General features: G+C 47.8%; 2 protein-coding genes across 4 annotated transcripts in view; one reads left to right on the top strand and one right to left on the bottom strand.

Moving 5' to 3' along the window:
- NSF (N-ethylmaleimide sensitive factor, vesicle fusing ATPase) overlaps positions 1–13,766 on the top strand; it is a 149,605-nt gene extending 135,839 nt beyond the window's left edge. For 2 of the 3 annotated variants that reach the window (XM_041726120.1, XM_041726121.1), the window contains exons 18-21: positions 6,350–6,484; positions 8,063–8,176; positions 11,686–11,741; positions 11,902–12,091. In XM_041726120.1, the coding sequence (XP_041582054.1) occupies positions 6,350–6,484; positions 8,063–8,176; positions 11,686–11,741; positions 11,902–12,076 (480 nt within the window). In that variant the 3' untranslated portion in view covers positions 12,077–12,091. Of the gene's footprint in view, positions 1–6,349; positions 6,485–8,062; positions 8,177–11,685; positions 11,742–11,901; positions 12,092–12,190 lie in introns of those variants that run through there. The other variant, XM_041726122.1, reaches the window with a different exon arrangement.
- Positions 13,767–17,386: 3,620 nt separating this feature from the next.
- WNT3 (Wnt family member 3) lies at positions 17,387–27,613 on the bottom strand. The gene is made up of 5 exons (XM_041726838.1): positions 27,487–27,613; positions 25,949–26,014; positions 24,004–24,269; positions 22,835–23,322; positions 17,387–19,056 (listed from the first exon to the last, which is right to left on the bottom strand). Exons 1-4 carry the CDS (start codon positions 27,611–27,613, stop codon positions 22,843–22,845), a joined length of 939 nt encoding a protein of 312 aa, XP_041582772.1. The 3' UTR covers positions 17,387–19,056; positions 22,835–22,842.
- Between the last annotated feature and the right edge of the window lie 266 nt (positions 27,614–27,879).

Genomic DNA, 27,879 nt, shown 5'->3' with positions numbered 1-27,879 from the left:
GGCACACAGCAGGTTTGAGTTGCACTTTTAAACTCACTTCTTAATCCATTTCAGGGTTCCCAATTGTTCACAGTTAATTCTTCTTACTGAGGGTGTATTACACTTGCTCAGCATTGAATGATATGGAAAGAATGGCCTTTCTTTACTGCATAACTGACTTTACTTTTGTTCACAGGTTAAAATCAGCCCTTCCATTTCACTGCAGTATTATATCGGTGGCATTTTTATTTAAGAAAAAAAGCTTTCTTCCACATGAACTTTTGTTACAAATCAGTTTATTGGGGCCAATCAATGGGCAGGACCTATGAAAGAGTGTGGATTATCTGGTTAGTCCTTTGTGTGGCAAAAGGCTTAGATACTGCTTAGTACTTTGTTCATTCTTCATCATGTAAAGAAGTGTTTTTTTGAAGGATCAACACCTGACTGAGCCCTGCCTTTTTCATGGTAATGTTTTCACCTGAGTTGCTTCTTATGGTACCAAGAATTAGTTAACTAATACTTATTTAACCTTGGAACAATGTTTATCATAATCCGATTGGCAGATAGTCATTTTATTTAGGCCTGTTTCTTTATTGTATCAGGAACTAGCAAATCTCAATAAAGAGTGTACTGGGAACAGTTTTGGTTTTTTTTTTTTCCTTCGAATAAATTATCATTCTACTTTTTTTCTTTCCATCAAGGGGTATATTTCCGTGCTGTAGACTTAAGACTAGTAGCCACACATTAACGAGTTGGATTTCCCCTCTTGGGTTGAGCTCTACTTTTATTTTTAAAGCTGGCTTTCCTATTACATGCTGCTGGCAGCTTTTCATCCAAAATGTTCTCCAATATGATTTATTACATTAATACACTCAGTTGTTTTTTTCATGATAAAACTTCCTCATGAACATTACCACTAATTAATAGACAAAATGACCCAGCACAATTTAATTATTTGGTAATGATTTTTGGTGTTTTCTTAAAGATGATGCTTTACAAGTCGAGGCCTGAACTTGCCTGGGTCATAACCTCTCTGCAGTGTTTCCAGTCTTGTTAAACAAGAAGTAAAGCAAAACATAAATTAGTGTTTCCATTTTAAGTTGCTCTACACTTCCCAGTCTTTCAACACTCAGAAGAGCATAGTCACTGTTGACGTAAGACAAAGTTTCACTAGGAAAATGGCAATTCCAGCTTTCTGGAGTAACAAGCTTCTTCCTCAGTGCCATTCTTCTAGGGCCAGTGCATCACCCTCCTTGAGAAAAGATAAGATGGGGGAGTGTGAATTATGGGGTATACAGAACATTCAAAAATTAAGGAAAAGGAGAGTGAACAGTTGCCTTTCATTGTATTGAGGATGTATCAGCCAATGTGGCCATTAGTATCTGTTAGCTTTCAGGGATATGCTCTTAAGTTTACAGATGGAATTTGATGTTGAACAATAAGGCACCAGTCTTCTGTGATAGTAGAAATGTATATGTTTGTAATGTGTTTGTTTGTAATTACCCCAGTTCCTCAGTTTTTTTTATTACATTGCCTTCAGACCTACATATTTCTGCTCCTTCTGGCTTGGAATATCTTTCCCCTTCATCTTCTAATCAACCTACTCATTCCTTAAAACTCAGTTCCAGAGAAAGAGCAGATGTTTCTCTGCCACATGTACCTTCCCTCTACCATAACATCCTGTGCATACATAACACCTCCCACCTGTCCATAATGTATCATCATTATCTCTTTTGTAGATCTCTCTCTCTCTCTCTATATATATATATATATATACACATATACATATATATATATATATATATGTATATATACACACACACACAGTCTATTCCACATTCATCTAGGAGCTTGATAAAGGTCTGTTGATAATGTGTTTGATTTTTAGCTCGTTGATTTCTTGAATGATAATAATGATTATCCTTCGATCTGTGTACTTCACAGGTATACTTCTGTCCCATAGTCTTTGCATAATCATATGTGTGCCAATCACTAATTGTGCCAGAAGGTCTTGACTTTGCTTCTTTGATATGCCTTTGTTTATATTGGTGCTTTTTCCATTATTGGCACTGTAGATTGACAAAAACTGTGACTAAGAATGAGAATGGTTGGTATGCCTTATTGGTAGTAGTGGTATGATGTTTACAAACCCCAAACTAAAATTGTTTTGGCATCTGATCTTCAATTCCTTAGTATCTTTTCCTGTGTTTATATTAATTTTCACATAATTTATTTTCTCATTTATTTTAACATCCCGAGTTTCTAAGATCCATGGGTAGGTTTAATGATTGTATTAAAGGCTTATCTGTGGAGTGTGTTCCATAAATCTAGTGACATAGTTTAAAATGCATTCTTCTTCTGTTTTCCAAATAAACATTTTTTTTTAATGTGTTTTTCTTCATGAAGAAAAGCAGTATCCAGTTTTAGATTTTGGATCTGGCTTCCATCCCTGGATCCATCATATATTAGTTATTTGACCTTCAACAAATTACTTGTATCTGTGGGATTCAATAGCTTCATCAGTAAAGTAGAGATAATACGAGTACATAATTCTTAGGATTATATGAACATGAAATGAGACTTGATCTCAAGAGATGTCATTTGCAAATAGAAGTAAATGGGAGTCTCCATATTGAATGATGAGATCCCCAGACCCCTTCCCCCATCTACTCCCAGTATGCTGGAAACTAGGCTTCATAGCCCTCAGGAAGGAGATTGGAAGATCTGACCTTTGGAGGACCCCCAATAATCAGCCAAGTCTTATCTGATTATCCTGTAGTGAAGCCTTCAGACTCAGAGCTTCCAGTCATTAGTTTAACTCTTAAATCTGAATAGTCATCCAGCAATCACCAGATACTTGAGGGAAACCTCCAGTGAACAAATGGGGAAAAAAGGAGCTCCAGGAAGATAGGACAAAGCAGAGAACAGAAGAAAACATTATAAAACCTGTAATATTCACACAGATCTAAAATAAGGTATCGTATCCATTAAATACAATAGGATGTAGTTTAAAAAAAAAGTATTCAAGAAACAAGACAGAGCTCTTAGAAATGAAAATATATTATAGAAAAAACTTAATATAAAGGTTGGGAGATAATGTTGATACTAACCCAAAAAGTATTTGGTAATGTGTTTGAAAGAGATGAAAACCAGGAGCAAAAAAAAAAGAAAAGAAAAATAGAAGATCAGTCTTAGTAGACCAGTATGCAACTCATGGAGGTTCTTGCGGGGGTGGGGCGGGGGGGACCAAAAAAAAAAAAAAAACAAAACAAAACAGAAAACACAAAAAATGAATGAAAAAGAAATATCAAAGAAATAATCCAAGATACTTCGTAAAACTGAATCATTAGAGTTTTCAGTTGATTTATTTATTTTTAAAGATTTTATTTATTTATCTGACAGAACACAAAGCAGCAGGCAGAAGGAGAGGGAGAAGCAGGCTGTCCACAGAGTAGGGAGCCTGATCCCAGGACTGTGGGATCATGACCTGAGCTAATAGCAGACATTTAACCAACTGAGCCACCCAGGCATCCCTAGATTTTTCAGTTTAGAAAGGACCCATCTAGGATTCCCTGGGTGGCTCAGCGGTTTAGTGCCTGCCTTCGGCCCAGGGTGTGATCCCGAAGTCCCGGGATCGAGTCCCAGACTGGGCTCCCTGCATGGAGCCTGCTTCTCTCTCTGCCTGTGTCTCTGCCTCTCTCTCTGTGTCTGTCTCTCTGACTGTCTCTCTTCTCTCCTCTCTCTCTCTCTGTCTCTTATGAATAAATAAATAAAATCTTAAAAAAAAAAAGAAAAGAAAGAAAGAAAGGACCCATCTAGCACCAGCAGAATGAGTAAAGAAAGACTTAGCTCAAAGTATGTGATTTTAAAATTACAGAACTAAGGGTAAGGAAAAGGTCCTTTAAAAATTAAAAATAAAAAGTAGAAGCAAAGAGTCAAAATCAGAATAGCATTAGTCTTCTAGCCAGCAACACTGAAAATTAAAAGACAATAGAGTAATGCCTTCAAAATTCTGGAGGGAAAATTATTTTTAGTCTTATTCTCTGTACCTCACTGAACTATTAAATATAGAGTGGACAATATTAGTGGTGAAATAAAAGCATTTCCAGACATTCAAAGTCTTTACATTTTTACCTTCTGTGCACCCTCTCTCAAGAAGTTATGGTACACCATGGAAAAGAGGGAATAAATGAAGTAAACGGAAGACCAGGATGTAGGAGAGCTAACATGAGAGAAGAAAGTTCTAGAACTATAGCTGTGCACCAGCAGTCTGTTCAGATTGAGCTTTGAGAATACAGGACTCCAGGAGGGGGATGTCTTAAACAAACTTTAAAATTCCCCGACATGAGCAGCCCCGGTGGCGCAGCGGTTTAGCGCTGCCTGCAGCCCAGAGCGTGATCCTGGAGACCCTGGATTGAGTCCCGTGTCACGCTCTCTGCATGGAGCTTGCTTCTCCCTCTGCCTCTCATTCTTTCTCTGTGTCTCTATGAATAAATAAATAAAATCTTTAAAAATAAATAAAATTCCCCGACATGTTTGCATGTATTGAAAAGATAGATATTCATGGATGTGTGTGTGTTTAATAGATACCTGGGTGAAAAGGCAGTTATTAACTCTGGTAAATTTAAAATATTTCCTAAGAAAGGAAATATAGTGGTATACTACATGGCTTAGCTGTCAATCATATTTATATAATCATGATAAATACTGAATATAGCTTTTATTCAAAGACTATGAAATAACCACATTGGAAAGACAAAAAAGGGCAAGTATTAAATCCCCATCTTCCATAATAAGTGGTCAATAAATAATATTTAAAACTGAAAACAAAAATCTAAAAATAGAGACGCCTGGGTGGCTCAGTGGTTGAGAGTCTGCTTTTGGCTCAGGGTGTGATCCTGGGGTCCTGGAATTGAGTCCCACATTGGGCTCCCTGCATGGAGCCTGCTTCTCCGTTGGCCTGTGTCTCTGCCTCTCTCTCTCTCTGTGTGTCACTCTCATGAATAAATAGATAAAATCTTTCAAAAAAATCTAAAAATAGTGGTGTAACCTTGATTTAAAGAAAAGGAGGCAAATACAAGGAGAAAAGCTAAGAATCTAAAATGATTGCCTTTGGAGAGAGGGAATCAGGAATGGTGGCATAGGCCTGCGTTAGTTAAAATAAACTTTTTTTTTTAAACGTTTTTTTCTGGGATCCCTGGGTGGCGCAGCGGTTTGGCGCCTGCCTTTGGCCCAGGGCGCGATCCTGGAGACCCGGGATCGAATCCCACGTCGGGCTCCCGGTGCATGGAGCCTGCTTCTCCCTCTGCCTGTGTCTCTGCCTCTCTCTCTCTCTCTGTGACTATCCTAAATAAATAAAAATTAAAAAAAAAAAAAATTAAACGTTTTTTTCTATATTTTTGAGTTAAATATATACTAAATTTATATATTTTTGAGTTAAATATATACTAAATATTTTTAAATATGAAATTTAAAAATATTAAGTGACACAGTTATGTAAAGCACTTGGCACCGTGCCTTTCACAGCTAAATGTTGCAGAAATGTAAACAATTATTGTTACCTTATTCCTTAAAAAAAAAAAAAAAGTTTTACTTATTTTAGAGAGAGAATGAGTACAAGCGGGAGGAGCAGAGGGAGAGAGAATCTCTAGCAGACTCCATGCTGAGTGTGGAATCTGATGTGGGGCTCAAGGTGGGGTTCAGTGCCAGGATCCTGAGATCACGACCTTAGCTGAAACCAAGAGTCAGTGCTTAACTGACTCTGTCACCCAGGCACCCCACCCTGCTCCTTCTGAAAAGCATTATAAATCTTTAGTAAGTGAGTGATACAGACTTTCTGTTCATTCATTTCCTTTCCTCCAATTCCCACCATTTGTATACCATGTTGGCCATGAAAAATGAATTACAACATATATTTCAGTATCTTTTTATTTGGTTTATATGTCTCCTTGACTTACTCATCCATTATTTTATTGATGTGAATGACAAGAAGGAATTTTTGCCTTTCTTAATCATGTTCTTTTTTTTTAAAGATTTTATTTATTTATTCATGAGAGACACACAGAGAGAGGCAGAGACACAGGCAGAGGGAGAAGCAGGCTCCCTGTGGGAGCCCGATGCGAGACTAGATTCCAGGACCTGGGATGGTGCCCTGAGCCAAAGGCAGACGCTCAACTGCTGAGCCACCCAGGCATCCCTCTTAATCATGCTCTTGATACTTTTCTTTTGATTTTCATGAGGAAAACTATGAATTTATTTTCTTTTGCCTAACCATTTGCATTTCTGCAATTAAATGATATTGTTCAGGCTTACTCCAAGTTTCCTAACCAGTCTTATCCTGCATTTTAACACATTTTCTCCCTATGATCAGGGCCGAAAGCTTCTTATCATTGGGACCACTAGCCGCAAAGATGTCCTTCAGGAGATGGAGATGCTGAACGCCTTCAGCACCACCATCCATGTGCCCAACATTGCCACAGGAGAACAGCTGTTGGAGGCTCTGGAGGTAAAAATGAGTCAGTGGATTGCAAACTGTCTATGAGAAAGGAGTTGGGGCTGGAGATAATGCTGAGGGGATGTCGTGGACATTGCATCTGGTGCCTGGTTTCTGTCTAACCTAGAATAGGGCAACTGGGATATACCTTCAGTTGTTTCAGGAATTCGATGAAGAGATGAACGTCAGTGAAAGTAAATGAACCTCCCCTTCCTTGGTGTAGGCAGCACCCAGCCTGCCAGCAATGAATTATTCTGTGTCCACCATGAGTGATACATAAAGATTACATGTGCCAGAAACCTGGAATGGGTGAAGGGGAGCAGTGGGTGGCAGAGGAAGAGTAATCAATATGTAGAAATTTCGGTCATTCGAAATACCTTTTGCTCATTTACTTGCATTTAATAAATTGGAACAGTGGTTAAAACCTTAGAGACTTTAGAAAAGCTACAGAAGTAAAAGGAACTGCTTTATCAACAAGTTCATAATATAGAAATGTTTTCTTAAATTTTTTGAAGATGACAAAGTTTACATTTTTAAAAACTATAACCTTCACTAAACTTTTGATTAAAATCAGTGTACACAATCACTTGTTGAGATTTGGGGGAAAAAATGTTAGGTAGTGATCTGTTCAGCAGTGGTAAAAGCTTCTTAAAATTCTCAAGATCTATGTAGTTGGGGCTTACTCCCAACAAAATAGAAATTATCCATATGATAAATGTCTCCAGGTTACCTACGTGAGCAGCTCTTGTGCCAAGGTTGGGTAACAGTTAAATTTAGTCTCTGTTTTGACACATGTTAAAATTTTTAACTGATATTTATTATGGATTGAAGCTTTTTTTCCCTCCACCCCTAGCAATCATATCTCTAAATTATAATTAGAGAAAACAGGATTTAGGATACCAATTTTCACTTTCATAATTGTTTTTTTTTTTTTTTTTTTTTAAATTTTATTTATTTATGATAGTCATACAGAGAGAAAGAGAGAGAGGCAGAGACACAGGCAGAGGGAGAAGCAGGCTCCATGCACCGGGAGCCCGACGTGGGATTCGATCCCGAGTCTCCAGGATCGCGCCCTGGGCCAAAGGCAGGCGCCAAACCGCTGCGCCACCCAGGGATCCCTCACTTTCATAATTGTACCTAATGGGTTTAGGAAAGTCAGGTTGGATTTTAAAATAAGAGAAAATCCTGTCAACCTGAACCAGTCAGGTAGTTCTTACTACTGTTCTTTTTTTTTTTTTCTTTTTTAGATTTATTTATTTATTTATTTATTTATTTATTTATTTTTAAATACATATTTATTATATTTATTTATAAATAAATAAAATCTATTTATTTGAGAGAAAGAGAGAACACAAGCAGAGAGGAGGATCAGAGGTAGAGAGAGAAGCAGACTCCCTGCTGAGCAGGGAGCCCCACACAGGGCTCAACCCAGGACCCCAAGGTCATGATCTGAGCTGAAGGCAGATGCTTAACCAACTGAGCCACGCAGGCACCCCTTTACTATTGTTCATTTAAGGATAAATGTGAGCATTAACTAATGTTGATGCACTTACTATAAAAATGCTTTGGTTATTTTTATTGTTTTTGTAGCTTTTGGGCAACTTCAAAGATAAGGAACGTACCACAATTTCACAGCAAGTCAAAGGAAAGAAGGTCTGGATAGGAATTAAGAAGTTACTAATGCTAATTGAGATGTCGCTACAGGTAAGATGCTGCATTCTCCAATGATTCAGACACCAGAGCTTCATGATGTACCAAGAAGTTTTATATTTGCTTTGCTAAGGTTTTGTTTTGTTTTAAAGATTTTATTTTAAGTAATCTCTACACACAACGTGGGGCTCGAACCCACAGTCCCTAGATCAAGAGTTGCATGCTCCACTGACTGGGCCAGCCAGGCGCCCCTCCTTTGCTAAAGTTGTAATTTGTTTGTTACAGTTCTCTTATTTCTTAACTCAAGTTGCTATTAGTAGCCTGCTTCTGAGACCAAACAATAACTTATTGGTACTTATCCTTTTCACTTCCTGAAATTCAGAAATAGAAGAAAAGATTGTAAAGTTACTTTCAGTTTTAATTTAGGGAGTCATTAGATCTTAGAACCAGAAAAGGCTTTCAAAGAAACAATTGCTCTGCTGTCGTCCCCTCACCCATTTTAGAGATGAGGGTACTGAGTGCCCACAGATTGTCAGTGGGTTATCCAAGATCACAACATAGCCAATTATTGATGGAAGGAAGATGGCGTTGTTCATCAGAGGTCCAGAAGCTACTGTGCATTACACCAAGAGGGGCCTGGGAGACTGCTTTAAGGGACAAGTTAATTGAATTGTACAGGGTAGTCTTATGCTCTCTATATTTTCCCCTGGCTGGCTCCTAGAAATTCCATGCCAACTACTATAGGGAGAAAGCATCCAGGATCAAACTACTATAGAGAGAAAGCATCAGAAAGCATCATAGAAGACTGAGCCCTAGGCTAGTACCTAGGCAAAGATAGATGAAAGTTCTTTGGGACTTTCTCATGTCTCCTGGCAACTTACCTTTCCTCTTTTGAGAACTCCCTTCCACATTTCCATCTTATGTCTTTCTACCCTTATCTGACTGGTTAGTTAATAAACATATTCCCACCAAGTTCTATGAGTTCGGGGACCTTGACTGTCACTGTTTGAATCCACAGTCCCAGGAAAAGAGCTGGACACACAGTAGGGTGCTCAGTGAACTGTAGTCAGATGGGCCCATCCCGGGTCATTGGTGGGCAGACTGGCCTGCCATGGCATTATGTGTCTCTGTTCAGTCCTCCATCTGGGCCCTGTGAGCAGTGGGTGGCAGAGGTGAAGTTTGACTTCCATGGTTACATCTGAAATAGGCTCTTGAACCAGTAACAAATTGAGAACACAAAGTGAATGCTTTTTAATCTTTGCTGGTACATTCATTTTAAAACAAAATTGTGGCTTTCAGAAACCTAAAGTTGAATGTATTGAACTTTTAGTCAGACTGAAATTTATATATTTTCCATGATGAATGGTAAATTGAAGTCACAGACTAATTACTTTGCTTAGGATTATCCTTGGTAAAGGTGCATATACAGATGCATTAACTCTTTCCTTGGGAAAAGATAAATCTGTCAAGATCATCAGCTCTACTCTTCATTTTTTTGGTTTCAGCATAATTGTTTTTTTTAATAGTTGCACAGAAGAAACTCTGGGCTTTTCACCCCAGTCCCTACCACTCCCTCCTTTGAAGCGTGCAGGTCAGTGATCAACCTCATGCCATTCGTGCATGTGGGGTAGAAAGTGAGAGTAGGGTACGCACCCGGGCCTAATCTTCAGCGACTGACACTTCATAGGCCTCTGAGTTTGAACCCCTTCTTGTCAAATGGATTTCGTGCAGCTGAGTGAATTTTCTTTAGATCTGCCTGAGAGAGACTGCGCCTAAGTGGAGAGGCATGTAGTTTAGCAGAATATAAGTCATGTTGCCTCTCTGTTCACTCTACACGATTCTGTTAAAACTTGCACAGTGCCGGGGATCTGCTCTGACTGGATGTCACCTGAGGGAATAAAGTCATTTATCTAGATTACTTTTTTCCTCCCTTTCTCTTGACTTTTAATTCCATAGCTACAGGCAAGTCAGTAAGTCGTTGCTCACACATATTAAATATATTTAATGGGCAAAGACCTGCAAGTACTGACTACAACTGAGCTCCAGCTAGTTCCATTTTTTTTAAGGAACTTGACAATTGATTCATATGTAATTCTATTCCCAAAGAGGGAAAATGTTTCTTTTGTTAGCTATTCACACTTTTTCTTGGTCCTTTGTAGTCTGACCTCTTAACTTTGATACATTTGAAACTTCTGTTCAGTGTTTTTCTGGGATAGAAGAGAAGAAATCTTTACCAAAAAAAAAAAAAAAAAAAAAAAAACCTGGTTGAGGGGGAATCCAATTGCACATTACCCACAGCTGCACCGACATTTGAAAGCTATTCCTGGAGGGCAGGGAGTTCCCTCTTGGGAAACAGACTCCTGCCCTGGAACATTTTTTAAAAGTTAGGTATGTTTCTGACAATAAAAATTCATCTTAAAGAATTAAAGATGTTTTTAATGATCATTTTTTAGATAACTTTAAATCTCTGGTATACCAATAAGAACAAAATATAATTTAACAAATTAGTATACATAGTATACATATGAATATAAAAGGAAAATAAAGAATTAGTAATATCCTAAACTTGGCCCCTGAACCAAAATTCCCCATCTTCTCCTAGACTTGTGATGCCTTTTTTTTTTTTTTTATGATTCTATTTTTAAGTAACCTCTACACCCAACATGGGGCTCAAACCCACAACCCCAAGATCAAGAGTCACATGCGCCATGGACTGAGCCAGCCAGGCTCCACTAACATGATGCTTTTCTGTCATGGGAAACCCAGCTTATCTAGGGGCCATGTTAGGGGATTCAGCCCCACTCTTCTTTTTTTTTACTTTTTTATTTTTTTTATTTTTATTTATGATAGTCACAGAGAGAGAGAGGCAGAGACACAGGCGGAGGGAGAAGCAGGCTCCATGCACCGGGAGCCCGATGTGGGATTCGGTCCCGGGTCTCCAGGATCGTGCCCTGGGCCAAAGGCAGGCGCCAAACCGCTGCGCCACCCAGGGATCCCCTTTTAACACTGTTTTGTTGTTGTTGTGTTTTTTTTTTTTCATTAATTGCAAAGAAGAAACTATGCATGGGAGACTAAGGTGAAGAAAAGCTAACGTGTCAGTCATGAAGAGTTAATAAGCTACTAAAAGTCATTTAATTAACCTCAATTGGTTTAAATTGGTCTCACTTTTATACACCAGATGAGTCCTATGACTTGGATGTCCCTTGAACCCACATGTACAGCCACTGTCTGGTCTCACATGTATCCTTTCAGACATACTGCCTCCTCACACAGCACTAGCTAAGGAGGGCACTCAGCTGAGGTGCCTGGGAATGACCAGCTGGGTCCTTTGGAACCTCATGTACAGCGATTCTCTGTGAAGGAAATCCTGTTCACTCCTCTTGAATGATGTAATCTGCTTCACTGTGTATCAGAATACTGGTCAGGGAGCAGGTGACATATTTCTATGACTCAGCAAAGTACTGGTGGAGGAAGTATGAAACCAAGCATTTCCTTGGCATGAAGTAGATAGTTATTAGAAGGTGCCATTAACCCGTCTTCTTTATTTCTTCTGATGTATTTAGATGGATCCTGAATACCGTGTAAGAAAATTCTTGGCCCTCTTAAGAGAAGAAGGAGCGTAAGTACACACAACACTTAAGACCATCAACCAGACTTACTACTCTGTTAAATCCCAGCACCTATTCTAAGCCTTGCTATGCAGTACATATACATTTGAATTCTCAACCTTTCTTGGACAACTTTGTTTCCATTTATTAGCATTCTTCACTGTGTTGTAGGTCTGAGAGACCAAGCAAGGAAACTGGTTGTACTGTTGGTTTGCTCTCCTTGTCCTGCTTCGCAAAACTTCCTTGTCACAATGCAGGAAAAAACTCGATGGTACATATTTATTGGAACCTGCTTTTAAATGCATGGGGCTATGATCATTTTCTTTTTTGTGAAATGCTTATCTAATAGCAAATGCATAGTAAATGTAGAAAAACCATTAAGAAGCTTTTAGTGATTTTGTGATAAATGGTTTTTCGTTGACCCTCATTTGTTTCCTTGTTTTGGATATTTCTTTTTCAGTAGCCCCCTGGACTTTGAAAATGGACTCTTTGCACACACACAGTGACCAAGGGAAGTGACCAAGGTGAAGATGGCCTGGGATCTTCACTCAGCTTACTCAAGATCCTGGACAAAGTGAAATGTTCCTTACCTTCAACATGTGCTCACTCTGCATGATTAGTGCAATAAAACTCCCTTCCTTGTGCTTACTCAGATATTCTGCTGTTTTGTGGAAGGTACAGATTTGCTCTAGAATGCTATGCTTATCTCTCTGTGCAATCTAATTCCTTCTTTCTCAGTCTTTAAGTGTGGGAGATATGCTGCACTAGTGAACACTACACATTTTAAGCTCCCTATCACCATCACCACCCAAAAACTACCAATAAATTGTAATGATATTGGCAAGACAATATTTGGCCTGTTAGAAGTAAGACTTTCTAGATATAAATGGAACAGTGACTAGAGGTATGGATTCGTCTTACAACTTGCCTGTGTGAACACTAAATGTGCTTGGGTATTTTGTTAAAGGTTCTCCCAAAAAACTGGTTGTTATCTTTGCCTGAAGAAACAGGACTCTGAATTTCCAAGACACTGTTCTCATTTTCAAAGAGGTTTCCAAGTTGCAGTCAGGAGGTCTTTCTTAATAGGAAGTCTGATCATTACTGTGTTGGCTGTTGCTTATGATTTGGGAAAGACCTATATGGCGAAAGCATACACCCCTAAACAGAAAGAAGTCATTAAGTAAAGTCATTTATAAACCTCTCAGCACTTAGTGTCTAATTCTAAATGGGAAACAACTTTATAATAAAGGCTTATTATTAGTTTCACCATTTTCCTTCTTCGTCAGCTTAATGACTTAGAATTTATTCTTCCTTTATTTCAAACTCTCTGTGCTATCTAGCACCAAAATAAAACACTATTCTCCAGAAGAAACAGCTTTCTGACCCTCACCCTGAGTCTTTTAACATCCATTCCAGTACATTTAACACACTTCCTTTCCCCTCTACACGTTTCTTCCAAAGGGAAGGAGAACCAGTGATGTTTGTTTTCTATCTGAGTCAGGAAGAACGAATCAGGTCATCATATCTGTGATGAGACTTACGGAGCACACCACTCTCTCCTGACTCCAGCTTCAGGTGCAGGGATGAGCAGTCAGCAACCACCTGATGGTGCTTCACGTCATTCGTGAGGCTTGTGGCCACAGTGGCACTTGGGTGTAGCTCTGTCATTTGTCCTATATGGTAGACGGCAGATTATCTCCAGATTCTGCCATCTGTATATTTTTGGTTGACTTCCATGTCATCTCTACTTCGTTTTGGGCTTTCATCCCTAGCTTATTTTGTGGCTTTTTAAAAAGTTGATTTTTTTTGTATTGTGTAATTCTGTGATCCCTGATGGCCAGTACCCCGGGTCCCCTGACCTGCCGTGCAACTTGCCTCTTTTCTCCTCCCAGAAAGCTACACACACTGTATTAACTTATGGCTCTCATTAAATGAGGTTCATGTCTTTGTGTTTTGTCCAAAACTATATTGGAAAATATAAATATATTGTTTCATGCAAATGAAGGAATGCAATAAAGAGTATCTACACTTGAAAATATTCTGTGGACCAGTGTTTTTTACAAAACAACATACATAACGGATAGGAATGTGTGAAGAAGAGAGGGCTCAGAAAAGCCTCTCTTTGTTTTAACTAGCCTGAGGAGATGGAGGATTTTTATTTAAGAATCTGGTTTTCATTATATAGTAAGTATAATCCTTTGAAAAGAAAAATACATCAATAACGTATTTTCAAGAGTTAATGCACAATAAGAACCTTCATAACTTATTTTCCTTATTTCCACCTTATTAAACTGAAGCCTACCAAAGCCATAAATGGGTTAGTAATAATCCAGAAAGGAAAATTGTTTCTCGGTTAAAATTATTCCTTTGAAATGTACAAACCAAAGGATTCAGACACTCTCAGTGGCATTTCTTCACATGTTTTATTTTGGAATCCTTTTTGCATTTTTCTGAGCTATCAGATCTTAGCCTAAAAGCTCGATCCTTAGAGTTGGATCAGGTTAGGACGAAAGGCAGCTCAGAGAATCAGCAAGACTCAGTGTGAAGAGGTCAGCTCCCCAGGAATTGTCCACATCTCCTAGGGGGACCCCGAAGCCTTGGGAATCTGGAGTCTTGAAGCTATTCCAGTGCTCTTCAAAGCCGTGCTGTACAGAGAGCGAGAGAGCGTATGACATCACAGGCCTAGTGACAAAGCAAAGGAGACTCCAGCCAGCTGCTGCCTTAGATTTCTTCATATATAGATGCACTATGAACAGTCTAGTTTTTGTCAGAAGCCGTAATTAAAACCTCAAAAAAGGAAATTATCTCATCCTTTCTGTATTTGTATGTCCTCACTGAAATACCTTTAAAAATATATAACAGAGGGGTGCCTGGGTGGCTCAGTCAGTTGAGTTTCTGCCTTTGGCTCGGGGTCATGATCACAGGGTTCTGGGATTGAGGTCCACGTCAGGCTCCCTGCTTAGCAGGAAGCCTGGCTCTCCCTCTCCTTTTCCCCCTGCTCCTGCTCTCTTTCTCTCTCTAACAAATAGAATCTTTGTGTGTGTGTGTATATATATATATATATATATATATATATATATATATATATGACAAAAACTATAATGGTGGCTAAAATCTGAGACAGTTGCTTTAAGGCTGTCTTTTCTTGTGCTAAAAATTACAGTGAACAGCCTCTTTTTTAAGTTTTAGCAAGTTATGGAGTAGATTCGTGTGTAATAATCAAATCCTGGTAAATAGACTTGAAGCACTGAGTCAGCGATAAACAACCAAGCCAGCCAAGCACAGAAGGTAAAAGCAAGATTTCCTGTTCCTCACCTGGCCGCTTGATTCATAAGCCTCTTCAAAGAAGACACTGGGAAGGTGTGGATGAAAGTTCAAAAAAGCATGTACATTTCAGAAGTTATTGCAAAATGATCTAAAGTTTCTTCTCCACTGGCAAGCAGTGCTGTGACTGAGCCCTGGAGCCGAGCCCACAGAGGGCGTGTGCTGTGCAGGCACCAGGGCATCATGATGCTCTACAGAGTGCCTGTGATGGGCAAGAATCCTAAACCATGAAGGCAGGATGTACAAGGAGGACTCATATTTGAAATTTCCCCAGCATACAGTCTCCACACAACTGACTTTGTCACACTCTCTTGGGAGTATAAGATTAATGGTAGGGTAATTCTCTGCTTCCTCGAGAGTTCTCTGTCAAGCTAAGTGTAGCTACCATCATTTTGCTGCATTAACTCCAAGTGTGTGTTGATCAGCCACAGCTAATGTGTCCATCCATACACCCAAGGCCGGCATGGAGGGACCACTAGATCACTGGATCTGTCACTAGATCCACCTAGAATCATTTCCCCATCATCTCTTCCCCTATTTTTCTCTGCCTTTCCTTTGCCTTTATTTATTTGTACCTCCTTCCCCAGCCTTGAACTCATGCACTCTCTTCCCTGCTTTTTTTCATAAAATACTGCTTTGAAAGAGATTTTCCCATTTCCTTTCTTTTGGATTTTTTTTTTTTTTAGCTTCCTCTTGTTTTTAGATGTTTATTAGTATTTTATACTTTGGGAGAAACTGAATGTTCAAGCACTGCAATAAACTGTGTTCTCTTTAATCATAGAATATAATTAATCATAGGATTACAAATGGCCTTGCTAAGTATGAATAGGGACCATTTAAATGTTTGGCAATCTTATAGATTGAAAAAAAAAAAAAGTACCCAGGATGCTAGGGTAGATGAGTATTAGTTTTATGTCAAAGTGAAGTACAAGATGAGCAGGGCTATAGATAGGGAGATTTCTGTCTACGTTCCTCATATAATTCCTTGCACAGCCGGTACCACCATTTTTGTGTTTTAACCTTTTCAGGGACGAAATAAAAACACATGAAAGGCACAGTAAAGTTCATGAACTTCTAGTAGCCATTCCTAATCTAAGGTTGGAGGTCTGAATGGAGCCCAAGACAGCCCATCGCCAGCGCACAAGGCAGACAGCTTTATTTATATATTTTTTCTATGCAGTGAGAGAAGATTTGCTTCTAATAAAGGGAAATCAGGAGAAAGAAAAAGCATTTTAGCTGTGCTACATAAACTGAAGGTGACATTCTATGGGTAGATCTGAAGACCAAAGGATTGTGTATCATCATAAAGCCGAGTTATTGCCCCTCATTGTCGAGAGGGCATTGCTTGTGAGCTTCGGGTGAGTCCTTTTGAAGCAGCGGTCCAAGGAGAGGATGCCCTTCCCAGAGCGTGCCACTGCTGAGTCTTTTCTGCCCAACCTCCAATTTCAAAGGACACCTGTCCCAGGCCACCCAGAGGCCAGGGCATACCATTTCTTCTTCCTGACCAACCTATCCCTTCTACAGCTTAGCTAGCAGGGGATGGATGAGCCACTTCCAGTCGGCTTTCATTTTCAATAGAACAAATCCTATTTTCCCAATAAATGGAGTTGAAAACATGGGTGCGGAAAGGATTAACCAACCCCGTGGTCTGTTGGCCTTGAGCCACATCTTTGAGTGTCTGTGACATTCATGTGTGCAGTGGAAGTGCTAGAGTCTAGGAAAAGGAGCTACTGCCCCAACCACTCACTCCCAGCACTGGGAATTGTTAGATACTGACTTAGAACAAAGCAAGCCTGTAAGAAAGCCCTACAGGAGATGAGGCCCACTGTCCATGACGTCAGAGATGATCCTGCTCGGAGAACAGAGGGAACGGCTTTACTCTGGGCCACTAACGTAAGGGTGTGAGTTGAGGCCTCCACATCCAGATTTGGATATTCTTGACCTCCTGAGCATTAACCTGGAAACTCCACACATTGTACAATGTATCCATTTTAAGTTTGTTTACCTTCTCTTTAATGACTTAACAGAAAAAAACTGCATGATGAAATATATTTTCTCCAAATATATATATATTTATATAATATATAATCTTAGTTAACTCAAAGGTATATACATTGTATAATAAATAATATTTATAAAAAGAGACTTTTTGAATATAAAATCAAAAAGATCAACAACTTCTACAACTTTTTACAAAACTTTGGATACAGCAGGTCGGTAGGAAATTTCTGTTGGATACTATTACCTGACTACGGCGAGAATAATTACAATGTGCTCAGTGTACTATTATTAAATAATTACTTGTCAGCTACTTGAATACGCCCCAGAAACATGACTTTATCACTTTTAATATAGAATACATAGATATGAAAAGACGGTTCTGAAAATTTGTATCCATTCTGCTGAAATAATTCTCACATAAAGCAAGCATTATCCTGTTGACATGATTTAAAACTCTTTAGTCTAAGGTGAGATGGGGAGGGGCATTTCCGACTCTCCGGAGAGGGGATGGGATGTGTATCTTTAGCAGGGCTCGCTGCCAGCAGGTTCAAGAGGGCAGGCATGGCTTCTAGATGGTCCTGCCAAGCCTGCCGGAGCAAGCAGCAAGGTCACTTGACCTGGTACCGTAGGTCAGTGTTAGGCAGACCAGAGAGAGGAGGGGCAAAAAGAAGGAACAACTTTGTTCTAGTCTCTACCGCGGCTGCCTCTCTCCTTCCTGGCTCTCCCTAAGACAGAGCTGTTGCGTCGATCCGTCCTGTCACACCCGCTGGCCTCTATGCAGGACGCCCGCGGGGACCAGCGTGCAGCCAGGGGAGCTCAGCCGCAGGAGGCTCTACCCGAGGGAGCAAGTGACAGCTTGCGCCCCTGCCCCGGCATCTCCCCAACGCCTCCTCCTGATCCTTGGGGACTGCGTGCACGGGCGCTCCGTCTGCACACGGTGGGGCCCGAAGGTGTGTGCTCAACACTCTGCATGTCCCTCACCCGCACAGTCCAGAGGAGGAGGAGGAGGAGGAGGCTGGAAGCCGTGTCTCTATGGGAGCGGAAAGAAGGAATCACGTTTGGCCTCCGGCCTCCCGCTCTACACGTCACCAAATCGGAGCTGCAGGGGGAGGCCGCCACCCCGTCGGCGGCCCCAGGTCGGGCTTCTCCCGGGGGGACTAGCCTGGCAGCCGCTGGCCCTGGAGCTGTTTCCTGGACGGCCTGCGCCGAGCGGCCCGGACGGACCGACCTTGGCCCCCGAGACCCCGCGGCTTTCCCCAGGAAGCCAAGGAGCTGCCGAAGGCTCGCCGCCCGCCCTCAACGTAACCTATTTACATCGGGTCCGACTCTTAAGAAACAAAACAAAACAAAAAGAACAAAACAAAACAAAACACAAGCCCTGCACCGCGTTCCTGGCAGACACCCCCGACTGGCAACGGACGGGCGCTCGGGCTGCGCGGGCCAGAGCCTCGGTGCAGAGCACACGGGACTGGGAGGGCCGCGGCGCCGCTCGACGGGCCCGGGGCCCACGGGCGCTCACGTCACGGCTCCGGCTCCTGCCGCTCGGTCCTCGCCAGCCCAGGCTCCTGTCCGCGCGAGGCGGTGCGGAGGAGACGGCAGCCGGGCTCCCGCCTGCGCGAAGTCCCATCGCGGGCAGCTGGCGTGTCCCTGGCGGGGTCTTCGCCGCCAGCCACGGCTGCGGCGGCCCGGCCTGTTGTGTCGGAGGAGAATTTTTTTTTTCCATTTTTATTTCTTTAACATGTGCAAAGATAAGCCTGGGGTCTGTTCCTATCAGACCCTAGAGAACTAAAAAGAAAGCCCCTTCTTTGAGAACCACACACCATCCAGAGCAGGGCGAGAAACGAGGGAGAGGGCGGGGAGGCCTCCCGCGGCCGGGCGGGTCCAGGCGCTGACCGCGGGCGTCGGTCGGCCACAGTCCGTGCGGGCCGTCGTGCTGCGGGGCGGCCGAGCCGGCTCCGGCGCATCTGCCCAGCCGCTCGCTTCACCCGTTCCCAGTGCCCCCTGCAAAGCCAAGGGCAAGAATGAGAGCCGGGGCTGCTTTCTGGGGAGGCCCCCCGCTGGGACGCCGAGACCCAGGCCAGGCCGCGTCCCTGGGGACCCGAGCGTGCTGGCTGCCCCGTGCCCCCTCCTCCGCTCGGGGTCTGCCGCTGGGGAAGGGCTCGTGATCCCAGGGAACAGGAGGGCTCTAGCAGCCAGGACTCGGGTCCCAAGCCCCCCAGCAGCAGGAGTGGGGGGCGGCGGCCAGCAGGCGACCCTGAGGACCCCGCCAGGCCCGCTCCCAACTCCAGTGGACCCTGCGCCGGGCGTTTCTGTCACACCAGTGGCTTGATAGTGAGTCCACACCGGAGCCCAGCTACGTAATTGTGCCCCGCTCCTGCCTTCTCTCTATCTCAAATAAAGAAAAACCTTTAAAAAAAATAATTAAAAAAAATAAACACAGCCTTCATAAACAATTAAAATCTTTTTTAAAAAGTATTTTTAAAAGGGCGCCTGGATGCCTCAGTCCGTTAAGCATCTGCCTTCAGCTCAGGTCATGGACCCAGGATCCTGGGATTGGGCCCCACATTGCAGGGGCGGGGGGTGGGGGGGGAGGTCCCTGCTCGGCGGGGAGTCTGTTTCTCCCTCTGCCCATCCCCGGTGCTTCTGTTCTCTCTCTCATGCTCACTCTCTCTCTCTCAAAGAAATAAAATCTTTTTTTTTAAGTAATTAATGATGAATAATTCCTTCTCAGGCAGCACCAATGTGTACCTCTCACTGTATTGTATATTCACATCTCACAAAGGATTCGAGGCCCAAAGCGCTTTCATGGGCTTTCCCAATCATCCTTCCACTCCTCGGGGGCTGGCCGGGCCAGTGGAAGACCATTTTACAGGGGCAGAAACTGAGGCTCAGCAAGATTAAAGGGACATGGCCAAGGTTTTGCAGCAAGTTAGTGACAGATCCAGCACGTGAGGCCAGCCAGGCTCCGAGTCCTGTCGAGAGAGAGCCCTTTCCAGTTCACTGTGCTCGTAACATCGCAGTAACAAGGAATGAACCTGCTGCTTGCAAGGTATGACATCCGTCATTAGCATGAGACACTGGACAGGAGCTACAGGCAATGGAAGAGATGTTGTCCCCACCAGGGAAGGACCGAGAATCTCTGGCCTTCCCACGGAACAAAGCCATTATGACTGGGGCTCCCCACCGAGTGTGTGAAGGGCACTCGTTCCTATCAGCCTGTCTCGAAAGTTCCCATCTTGCCTGCAGTGTCAGTGTGGCTGGAAGGAGGAGAGAGGTAACCAGGTCTCAGCCAATCTTGGGCCTGGGCCTCGACACCAGGCAGCGTGCCCGGAGAAAGTCGCTCTTGGAGGTCAGCCCTGCTAGGCCTGGGAATCTCCGCTGCCTCCTTGGACCACGTGCCGGGCCCAGCAGGTGGTCCTCTGGCGCACACAACACCCCCAGTTCACGAATGAGGGAACCAAGGTGCAGAGACGCTCCACAGCTTGCCCCGACTCACTCAACAAGTTATAAATTTGTTAAAAGGGCACCACATTGGAAGAGAATCCTCCAGCTATCCCAGAGCAAGAGCTCCAGTGACCAGAAAGGAGGGGCCTCCGGGGAGCCCCCCACTCCCCGGTCTGTCTGGATATGGCATTTTGAAACCATGTCTGTGTGGCACTTTCTATACGATTGGAGAAAATACCATTCTACTTCAGAAATGGGAGAAGAGATGGCCGAAGATTGTTCATTCATTTTAGAATCAGTACTAATTACAGGGGTGACGGGGAGGGGACTTTTCTGGACACTGAAGGTCAAACCAGCACCTCCTTCCCTGCTTTGCAGGTGGCTTATCTTGGCTACCGACCTGGAGAGGGAAGGTGCTGGAACAAGCTGCCGGGGTCTGACTCAGTGACACCCTAGAGCCCCCTAGAGCCACCAATAGGGCCTGGGCTACTGCTGCTGTAGCCTCTGCAGGACCCACATGTGAAACTTTCTGGAGGCAGAGACCCGAGCTCTGTGTCCTCACTCTAGTAACGGGTAAGCCAGACAAATGTCCAGCGCACAGCTCCCTCTAGAGCGACCAGAGCTATGTCCTACTTGGGGACACCATGTGGCCTCTGCCCATGTGGGCATGCTAACAACGAGCCGGTGAGCTCTTTCATACTCGCTGACCTTTCAGTTGTTGTGAGGAGCAGGAAATAAAACTTGCCCAAGTTTTATTGGGCAAGTGAGATGGTGTCATCATCCCACTGAAAATGACACCCTCGTGTCACATCTCTCTGATGGCGTTTATCACTCTATTAGTTTTAGATTCAGAGAGGCATTCACCTCTGGTAACCCACTTGAGCCTCATAAAACTTCTGTTAGGCTTTCACCATCCCTGTACGGATGAGGAACCTGGACTTGGGGCTTCCATGGCTGGTATGTGGTGGAGCTGTGTCCTCTCTCCAGTGGCCACACTGTGCCCATTCAGACACCAAGAAAGTGGTACCTCCTACTGCCTCTCTGGACCCCGTCCCCGCCAGGTCATAACTTGAGCTACACGGAGGGGCCTCCCAGATGAACTCACTCAGAGCTCTCCCCACGATGTGGGTTCCTCCGCACCTCAGAGAGGCCCGGCCCCACCCCCAGCCCCACACAGTGTAGTCAGGTGCCACCAGCTGAGATGGCCCCTGTGGAACTGCATCACCCAGTGGGGTGCTCTCCCCTGCACTGTCCCGGGGCAGCAGTGGGGGATGATCCAGGCAGGTAGGTTCTCTGCAATGAACCAAGCACCATCCCCACAGCCTCTCTGAGGAGGATGATAGATAAGGAGGCAGATCTATAAAAATCCTCTCATCAGGGTCACCTGGGTGGCAAGTGGTGGCAGCTTGGACCAGGGCTCATGCTCTATAGACTAGGCTCCTTCTCAGGGTAGAGAAAAGGGAGAGAGGGCATAGCAGCCTCACACCTTCCACCTCCAAGACTCTAGGACCACCCTATGTCAGTCCTCCCCTATGCTGGGGACCTAGGGATCCAAGGGCCAGGCCCCATGTCTCCCACGCAGGCCACCTCTGGGAAGCTTGGGAACATAATCCACCTGCCTTTGATCCCTTGATTACTCACCGACAGCACTCTGAACTTGAATCCCTCCTCCTCCCCATCCCCTTCCATAAACTCAGTAAGAGTGGCCCCTGCTCCACCCAAGCTTCAGATCTGTCAGGATATGGGCTTATACACGGCTTCCCCCACCCACCTCCTCGAGGCCAGGAGGATTTATGCTTGTGCAAAAAGTGGCATGAAAGTTCAAGGTGGGTGCAAAAGGGGTCTGCCCCTGGGGTAAAGAGAAGATCTCTGGCCAACTATTTCAACAATTTTAACCCCCTCGGGTTACAGTAAGAAAACTGAGGCCCTTGGAAGTGAAAGAACAGGAAATTAGGGACTTTGTGGAACAGGGCAAATTCGGGACCAGAAGTCAGGTGTCCCTACTCTGCCTCCACAGATGCTCAGTAGTGACAGCCAGTGGCCATGCAAAAATTTGGCCTGGCTCACCGTGTACTAACTTGTACATGTGAATCAACTGCTTGCAGTCTCGTGTACACACACCTAGCTGGGATCTGTGCTTTGTGTAAGCCACCAAAAGCGGCGCAGGGACCATCCCCACTGGAGCTGGGGAAATCCTGGCTTCCTATCTTGGCCGGGGAAACTTGAGTGTCTTGGACAGCTCAGAAACAGAGGTGGGGTGGTCAAGAAGAGGTGGGCAAACCCAGTTCCCTGTCCTGAGGCCCCCCGGCCCCCCCACCCCAATGCGCCACCCTACCTGGCTCCCTACTTGCAGGTGTGCACGTCGTAGATGCGGATGCACTCCTGGCAGCTCACGTAGCAGCACCAGTGGAAGATGCAGTGGCATTTCTCCTTCCGCTTCTCCGTCCTCGTGTTGTGGCCACGGCCACAGCACAGCAGGTCGCAGCCATCGATGCCGTGAGAGGTGACATTGCAAGTCCGGTCCCTGGTGCCAAAGGAGCCCGTCTCGGGATTGGGCTCGCAGAAGTTGGGGGAGTTCTCATAGTAGACCAGGTCCCTCTCGGTGGGCGGCTTGAACAGCGCGTACTTGGCGCGGAGGGTCTCCACCCAGCCACGGGATTCACGGTGCTTCTCCACCACCATCTCCGAGGCACTGTCATACTTGTCCTTGAGGAAGTCGCCGATAGCGCGGAAGTCGGGTTGGGCCCACCAGCAGGTCTTGACCTCGCAGCTGCCCGACAGCCCGTGGCACTTGCATTTAAGGTGCATGTGGTCCAGGATGGTCTGGGGAAGAGGAGTAGCGGGTGGCCCCTGGCTCGAACCCCCCTGGGAGCACCACCTAGGCCCTCCCTCTCTGCCCCTGCCCACCCGATTCCTGGAGCCTTCTCTATTCCTAGCGGGTGTCAGAAGAGAATGGATTGGGGGCGAAGGTACGGACCTAAAGGATGATGGCCATGGTTTCCTGCCCCCTCACAGCCCCAAGCATTGGCAGAAATCGCAGCCATTGCTCAAAGCTATAGGAAATAGGGACTGTGATCCTAGTTTGACAGATGGAGAAACTGAGGCTGGGAGCTTAAGTGACTCGCCCTACGTCAAACAAGCAGAGGAAGCGGTGGAGGCTGAGTTCAAAGCCAGGCCCAGCGGTGTCCAGAGCCCTGCCCAGGCAGCCCTGCCCAGGCAGCCCAAGAGCACCCATCGGCCGGCGGGCACCTGCGCCAGAGCTGACGCATCCCTGGGCAGGCGCAGACGGGGAACAGCCCAGGGAGGAAGGGGAACGGAAGGGGTGATTGTGGGGTGTGGGTGGGGGCCAAGCCCAGGCCAGAGGAAGGAGGAGAGCAGGGAGCCCGGGCAGCACTAGGGCCACCAGAAGGGCAGGGCGGGGCGAGGCCAGCCGGGCGGGCCAGGGCCAGGGTCCGAGGGGTAGGTGGAGGGGGGTGGTGTCCGGCGAGGGCGGTCGCGGCTCACCGTGCGGCCCGCCTCGTTGTTGTGCTTGTTCATGGCCGAGCGTGCGTCCGGCCTGTTCTCCCGCGCATCCGCGAACTCCCGGGACACGAGCACCCCGAAGTCGGCGTCCTCGCTGCAGCCGCCCCACTTCCAGCCCTCGCCGGGCGGCCCCTTGTGATGCGAGTCGCAGCCGCAGATGGTGGAGGTGCCCTCGGCGCAGGAGCGCGTGACGGCGAAGGCCACGCCGGCCGAGGCGATGGCGTGCACGAAGGCCGACTCGCGGGTGGCTGCGGGGAGGGCATTGCTCAGGCCGGGTCGTGGGGCGCAGCCGCCCTGCCTCGACCTCCCCAGCCGCGGGGAAAGAGGGAGGAACCGAGGTGCCCTTCTGACCCCCTTGGGCTGGCCCAGCCTCTGAGGTATCCCCGCTTTACAGATGAGCAAACTGAGGCCCGGGCAGCCAACGGATTAACCCAGGGCCTCGACGCCTGGCCCAGCACAGAGCTGACCCTGGTAAAAGCAGCCACAGAAAGTACAGCCCCGGCAGGTTGCTGAAGGGATGGGGCCTCCTGCCCTCCAGCTGCCCAAACGCAGCCCTCCCACTCCGAGAGCCCGAGGCCTGCGGGGTGAGGCCCCCCGCCCCCCACCTAGAGGCGCTTGGGCAGACCCTTCCTTTCCGAGAGCCGCAGTTACTCTGTAACAGGGGTGTAAGTTCCCTCTGCCGCGGACGCTCCCGAGCCCCCCCCTGCCACCACCGGGAGGACAGAACACAGGACACAGGACGGGACCCCAGGGCGTCAGGGCTGCCCCCCCACCTCAGGATACTGATGGCCACCTTGGAGCGCTCGGTATGCGCCAGAGTCTGCCCTTCATGGGCTTTATCCCATTTAGTCCTCCCCCAGGGAGGCAGAAGGTCTTAGTATAGGCCCATTTTACAGATGCAGACATTGAGGGCCAGAGGGCCAAGGCCTGGGACCCCTGCCGTCCCCCGCTCTCCCTCCCGACGGGCGAGGGACCCGGGGCAGGAGGTGACCTAGAGAGGCCTAGAGGGGCCGCGGCCCGGCTGGGCACACAGGGGAGAGCGGTGGCCGCGGGGCCACCTCGGAGGGGCCGCCCGGCCCGCCTCCACCGACCGCCCCAACGGCGCACGAGCCCGCGAAGCCGCGCGGACTGAGGCCGGTGGGGCGGGGCAGGCCCCGAGGCCCCCCCCCCCCCGCGCTGTCCTCGCCCGGTGCAGCTCCCGCCCTCCGCCGAGCGCCCGCGCCTCGCTTCCGGCCGGGCCCGCGGCCTCTCGCGGCGGCGGCGGCGCCCGGACCCCGGGCCGCGCTCGGTTCCCAGCCCCGGGGCGGCGGGGGCGGCGGGGCCGGCGGGGGCGGCGGGGGCGGCGGGGCGGGGCGCGGATTAGCCTGGGAGCGGCGCTGACAGCCCCGCTGTGCCGGTCCCCGTCCGGCGGGGCCCGCTGGGCCGCTCAATCCGCCTTTGTTCGCGCGGTGTCACACCGCATTACCCGCATAATGCGGCCGCCGGGCCCGGGCCGCCGCGCCGGCCGCCACCGCGTAGCAACGGGCGGCTCCCGCGGCCGGGCCGCGCCCCCGGCCCCGGCGCCGGCCCGCGAAATCCCCATTGAAGCGGCGCCCCCCGCCCCCGCCCCCGCGCCGCGCCGCGCCGAACGGCCAGAGGGCGTGTGAATGGCGCGGCGGCCGCAGCGGGCGCGGGGCCGGGCGGCGCGGCGGGGGGCGGCGCTCGGGCCCCTTTCAAGCCGCCTGAGCCCTCGGGGCCGCCCGCGCCGCCCCGCCCCGCCCCGCCCCGCCCGCGCCCGCGCCCGCGCCCCGCCGCCCCGGCCCGTCGCCTTCCGGCCGCCGACCCCCGCCCCGCGGCTGCCGCGCGGGCCCCCTGCGGGCCGCGGCCCCGCCCCCGCCCCGCCCCGCCCCGCCCCGCCCCCGGCCCTCCACGCGGGGCCCGGGCGCACCCGCGGGCGGCGTGGAGCCTTGTTCCCGGGCCTGCCTCCGCTTGGTCCAGTTCCGGAGTTTCCGCCCTACCCCCCCCCCCCACGAGCGCCCTCTCGCAACTTAGAGGAAGGCAGGTGCGAGGCCTGCAACGGTGCCTGGAAGCGTTTAGCACAGACGCGGACGGGCCGTACGCTCAGAGCCCCGGCTCCGTCGCCAGACGTCCCAGGAGGGTGGCAGCGACCAGGCGAGCCTCGCTTTTTGGGGAGCGCGTCTAGACGCCAGGCTGCTTGATTAAGAGCTACCTGGCCCGAGGTGGGGCACCGGAAGGCGGTGAGACGGACACGCCAGGCAAGATCAGGTTTGAAATGCAAACCGCCGCCACTTGGCCCCAATTAGAGGCCAAACCTTTTATGTAAACAAGGAATAATTAGCTTTGGTAATAGAAGCGTAAACAGAATCATCATCCATTGATTCGCTAATTGCTCCTCTGTCCCTTGACAATGGCCGGTAGGTCAGACGGACCCAGCACTGCAGAGGCCCAGGTGAAGGGCTCCCCCCACCCCACCCCACCCCGCGTGCTAAAATCTAGAGGGTCAGTGCCCCTCATCCTCCACCCCACACCCCACCCCCAAATCCACCTGGCTCTCAGATCCCTGTTCCTTCTGGCTATAAATATAGTTCTTGTAAAAGAAGGGAGGGCCAGGCTCAAGAGGTCGGGTGGCAAAGCCTTGGTGGTGGTCCGGAGGGTTCAAGTTGCCGCAGAAAAGGAGCGGTGGCTCCAGGGGGCCAGCTGGGGTCATTAAATTCCGGGACACTGCCATTCCTCAGAGTTGCCCATCTTCAGCCCAGAACTCACCACCCCAAAGTCCCCTTCGCCCTCATCCCTCTCCCCTAGTCTTGCTTCAAGTCAAGTTGTGTGAATGCCAATCATTTCAGGCACCAGGTGATTCGCCTCCCAGGTTGCAGGAGGGTGAGGAAGGTACCCCGAGGCCAGCACACCCTCTAGCCCTCCACTGCAGATCCAGAGTGCAGGGGCAGGACATCCAGCAGAATCTTCTCACAGAAATGCTTGGGGGCAATGCAGTGCCACTAGCACCGGGCAGTTTCCTCAGCTCCAGAATTTTCTATATGGGAGGGACCCAGAGGTGGTGATGCTCCCCACCTCACCCAAAAGCTGGATTTGCATGGCGCTCAACACAGTGTTGGGAAGATGTCACAAATGTTCACATCAAAGCCTCCCCACCTCACTGTGAGGGGGTGAGGACAGAGGCCACGGCCCCCTGTCCTGCCCTAGGATCTCAGGATGCAGAGCATCCCAAGGCTGCTTGCCCTCCAGCAGCACCTGGGAAGGTGTGGCTGCCATGGTGACAGTCTGGGTCAGTCCAGAGGGGGCCAACCCACTTTAGAGGCACCTGCAGGTCCTGACCAGCTTCATGGCCATCCCCTGGGGACCCCTGGGCCCAAAGCTGAGGCACCCTGACGTGGAAGAGTCACCACGACCTGCTGCCCTCCCCTATCCGGTCCCTCCCCCACCTGCTACCCGGCCCAGAGACAGTACCTTTGTCCAGGACAGGACCGAAGATGGCCAGGCTGTCATCTATGGTGGTGCAGTTCCAGCGGCGGCCCCGGAACTGGTGCTGGCACTCCTGGATGCCCAACTTCACTCCCTCGGCCACGCTGGGCATGATTTCAATGTAATTCCGGCAGAAGCGCAGCTGCTTGGGGACCAGGCCTGGGATGGAGCCGCAGAGCAGGGGCTGTGAGCCCAGGGATGTGTACTGCTGGCCCAGGGCCAGGGACCTGCAGGCAGACAGAGGGCGGTGGCACTGCCAGCACAAAGCACATGGCCCATCACTGGCCCTTGTTCTTCCCAGGGAGCCCTGGGGGGTAGGTGGAGCCACGGAGGGCCCGCAGGCCAGCCCCAACCCAGAGCCTTGAGTGACCTGGCCCC

The sequence above is a fragment of the Vulpes lagopus genome, chromosome 12 (genome assembly GCF_018345385.1).
Source record: "Vulpes lagopus strain Blue_001 chromosome 12, ASM1834538v1, whole genome shotgun sequence".
Classification (NCBI taxonomy): domain Eukaryota; kingdom Metazoa; phylum Chordata; class Mammalia; order Carnivora; family Canidae; genus Vulpes; species Vulpes lagopus.
The sequence above is the reverse complement of the archived record's forward strand: the minus strand, read 5'-3'. Positions and strand labels throughout refer to the sequence as shown.

What these genes read in the sequence shown, in the direction of transcription:
- WNT3 (XM_041726838.1), bottom strand. Translation starts at nt 27,613, where the DNA reads ATGCCCAGCGTGGCCGAGGGAGTGAAGTTGGGCATCCAGGAGTGCCAG. An exon ending in CGGTCCTGTCCTGGACAAAG is followed by an intron (nt 26,015 to 27,486) that starts GTACTGTCTCTG and finishes GGGGGGGGGTAG; the next exon opens with GGCGGAAACTCCGGAACTGG. An exon ending in ACAACGAGGCGGGCCGCACG is followed by an intron (nt 23,323 to 24,003) that starts GTGAGCCGCGAC and finishes CCTCTTCCCCAG; the next exon opens with ACCATCCTGGACCACATGCA.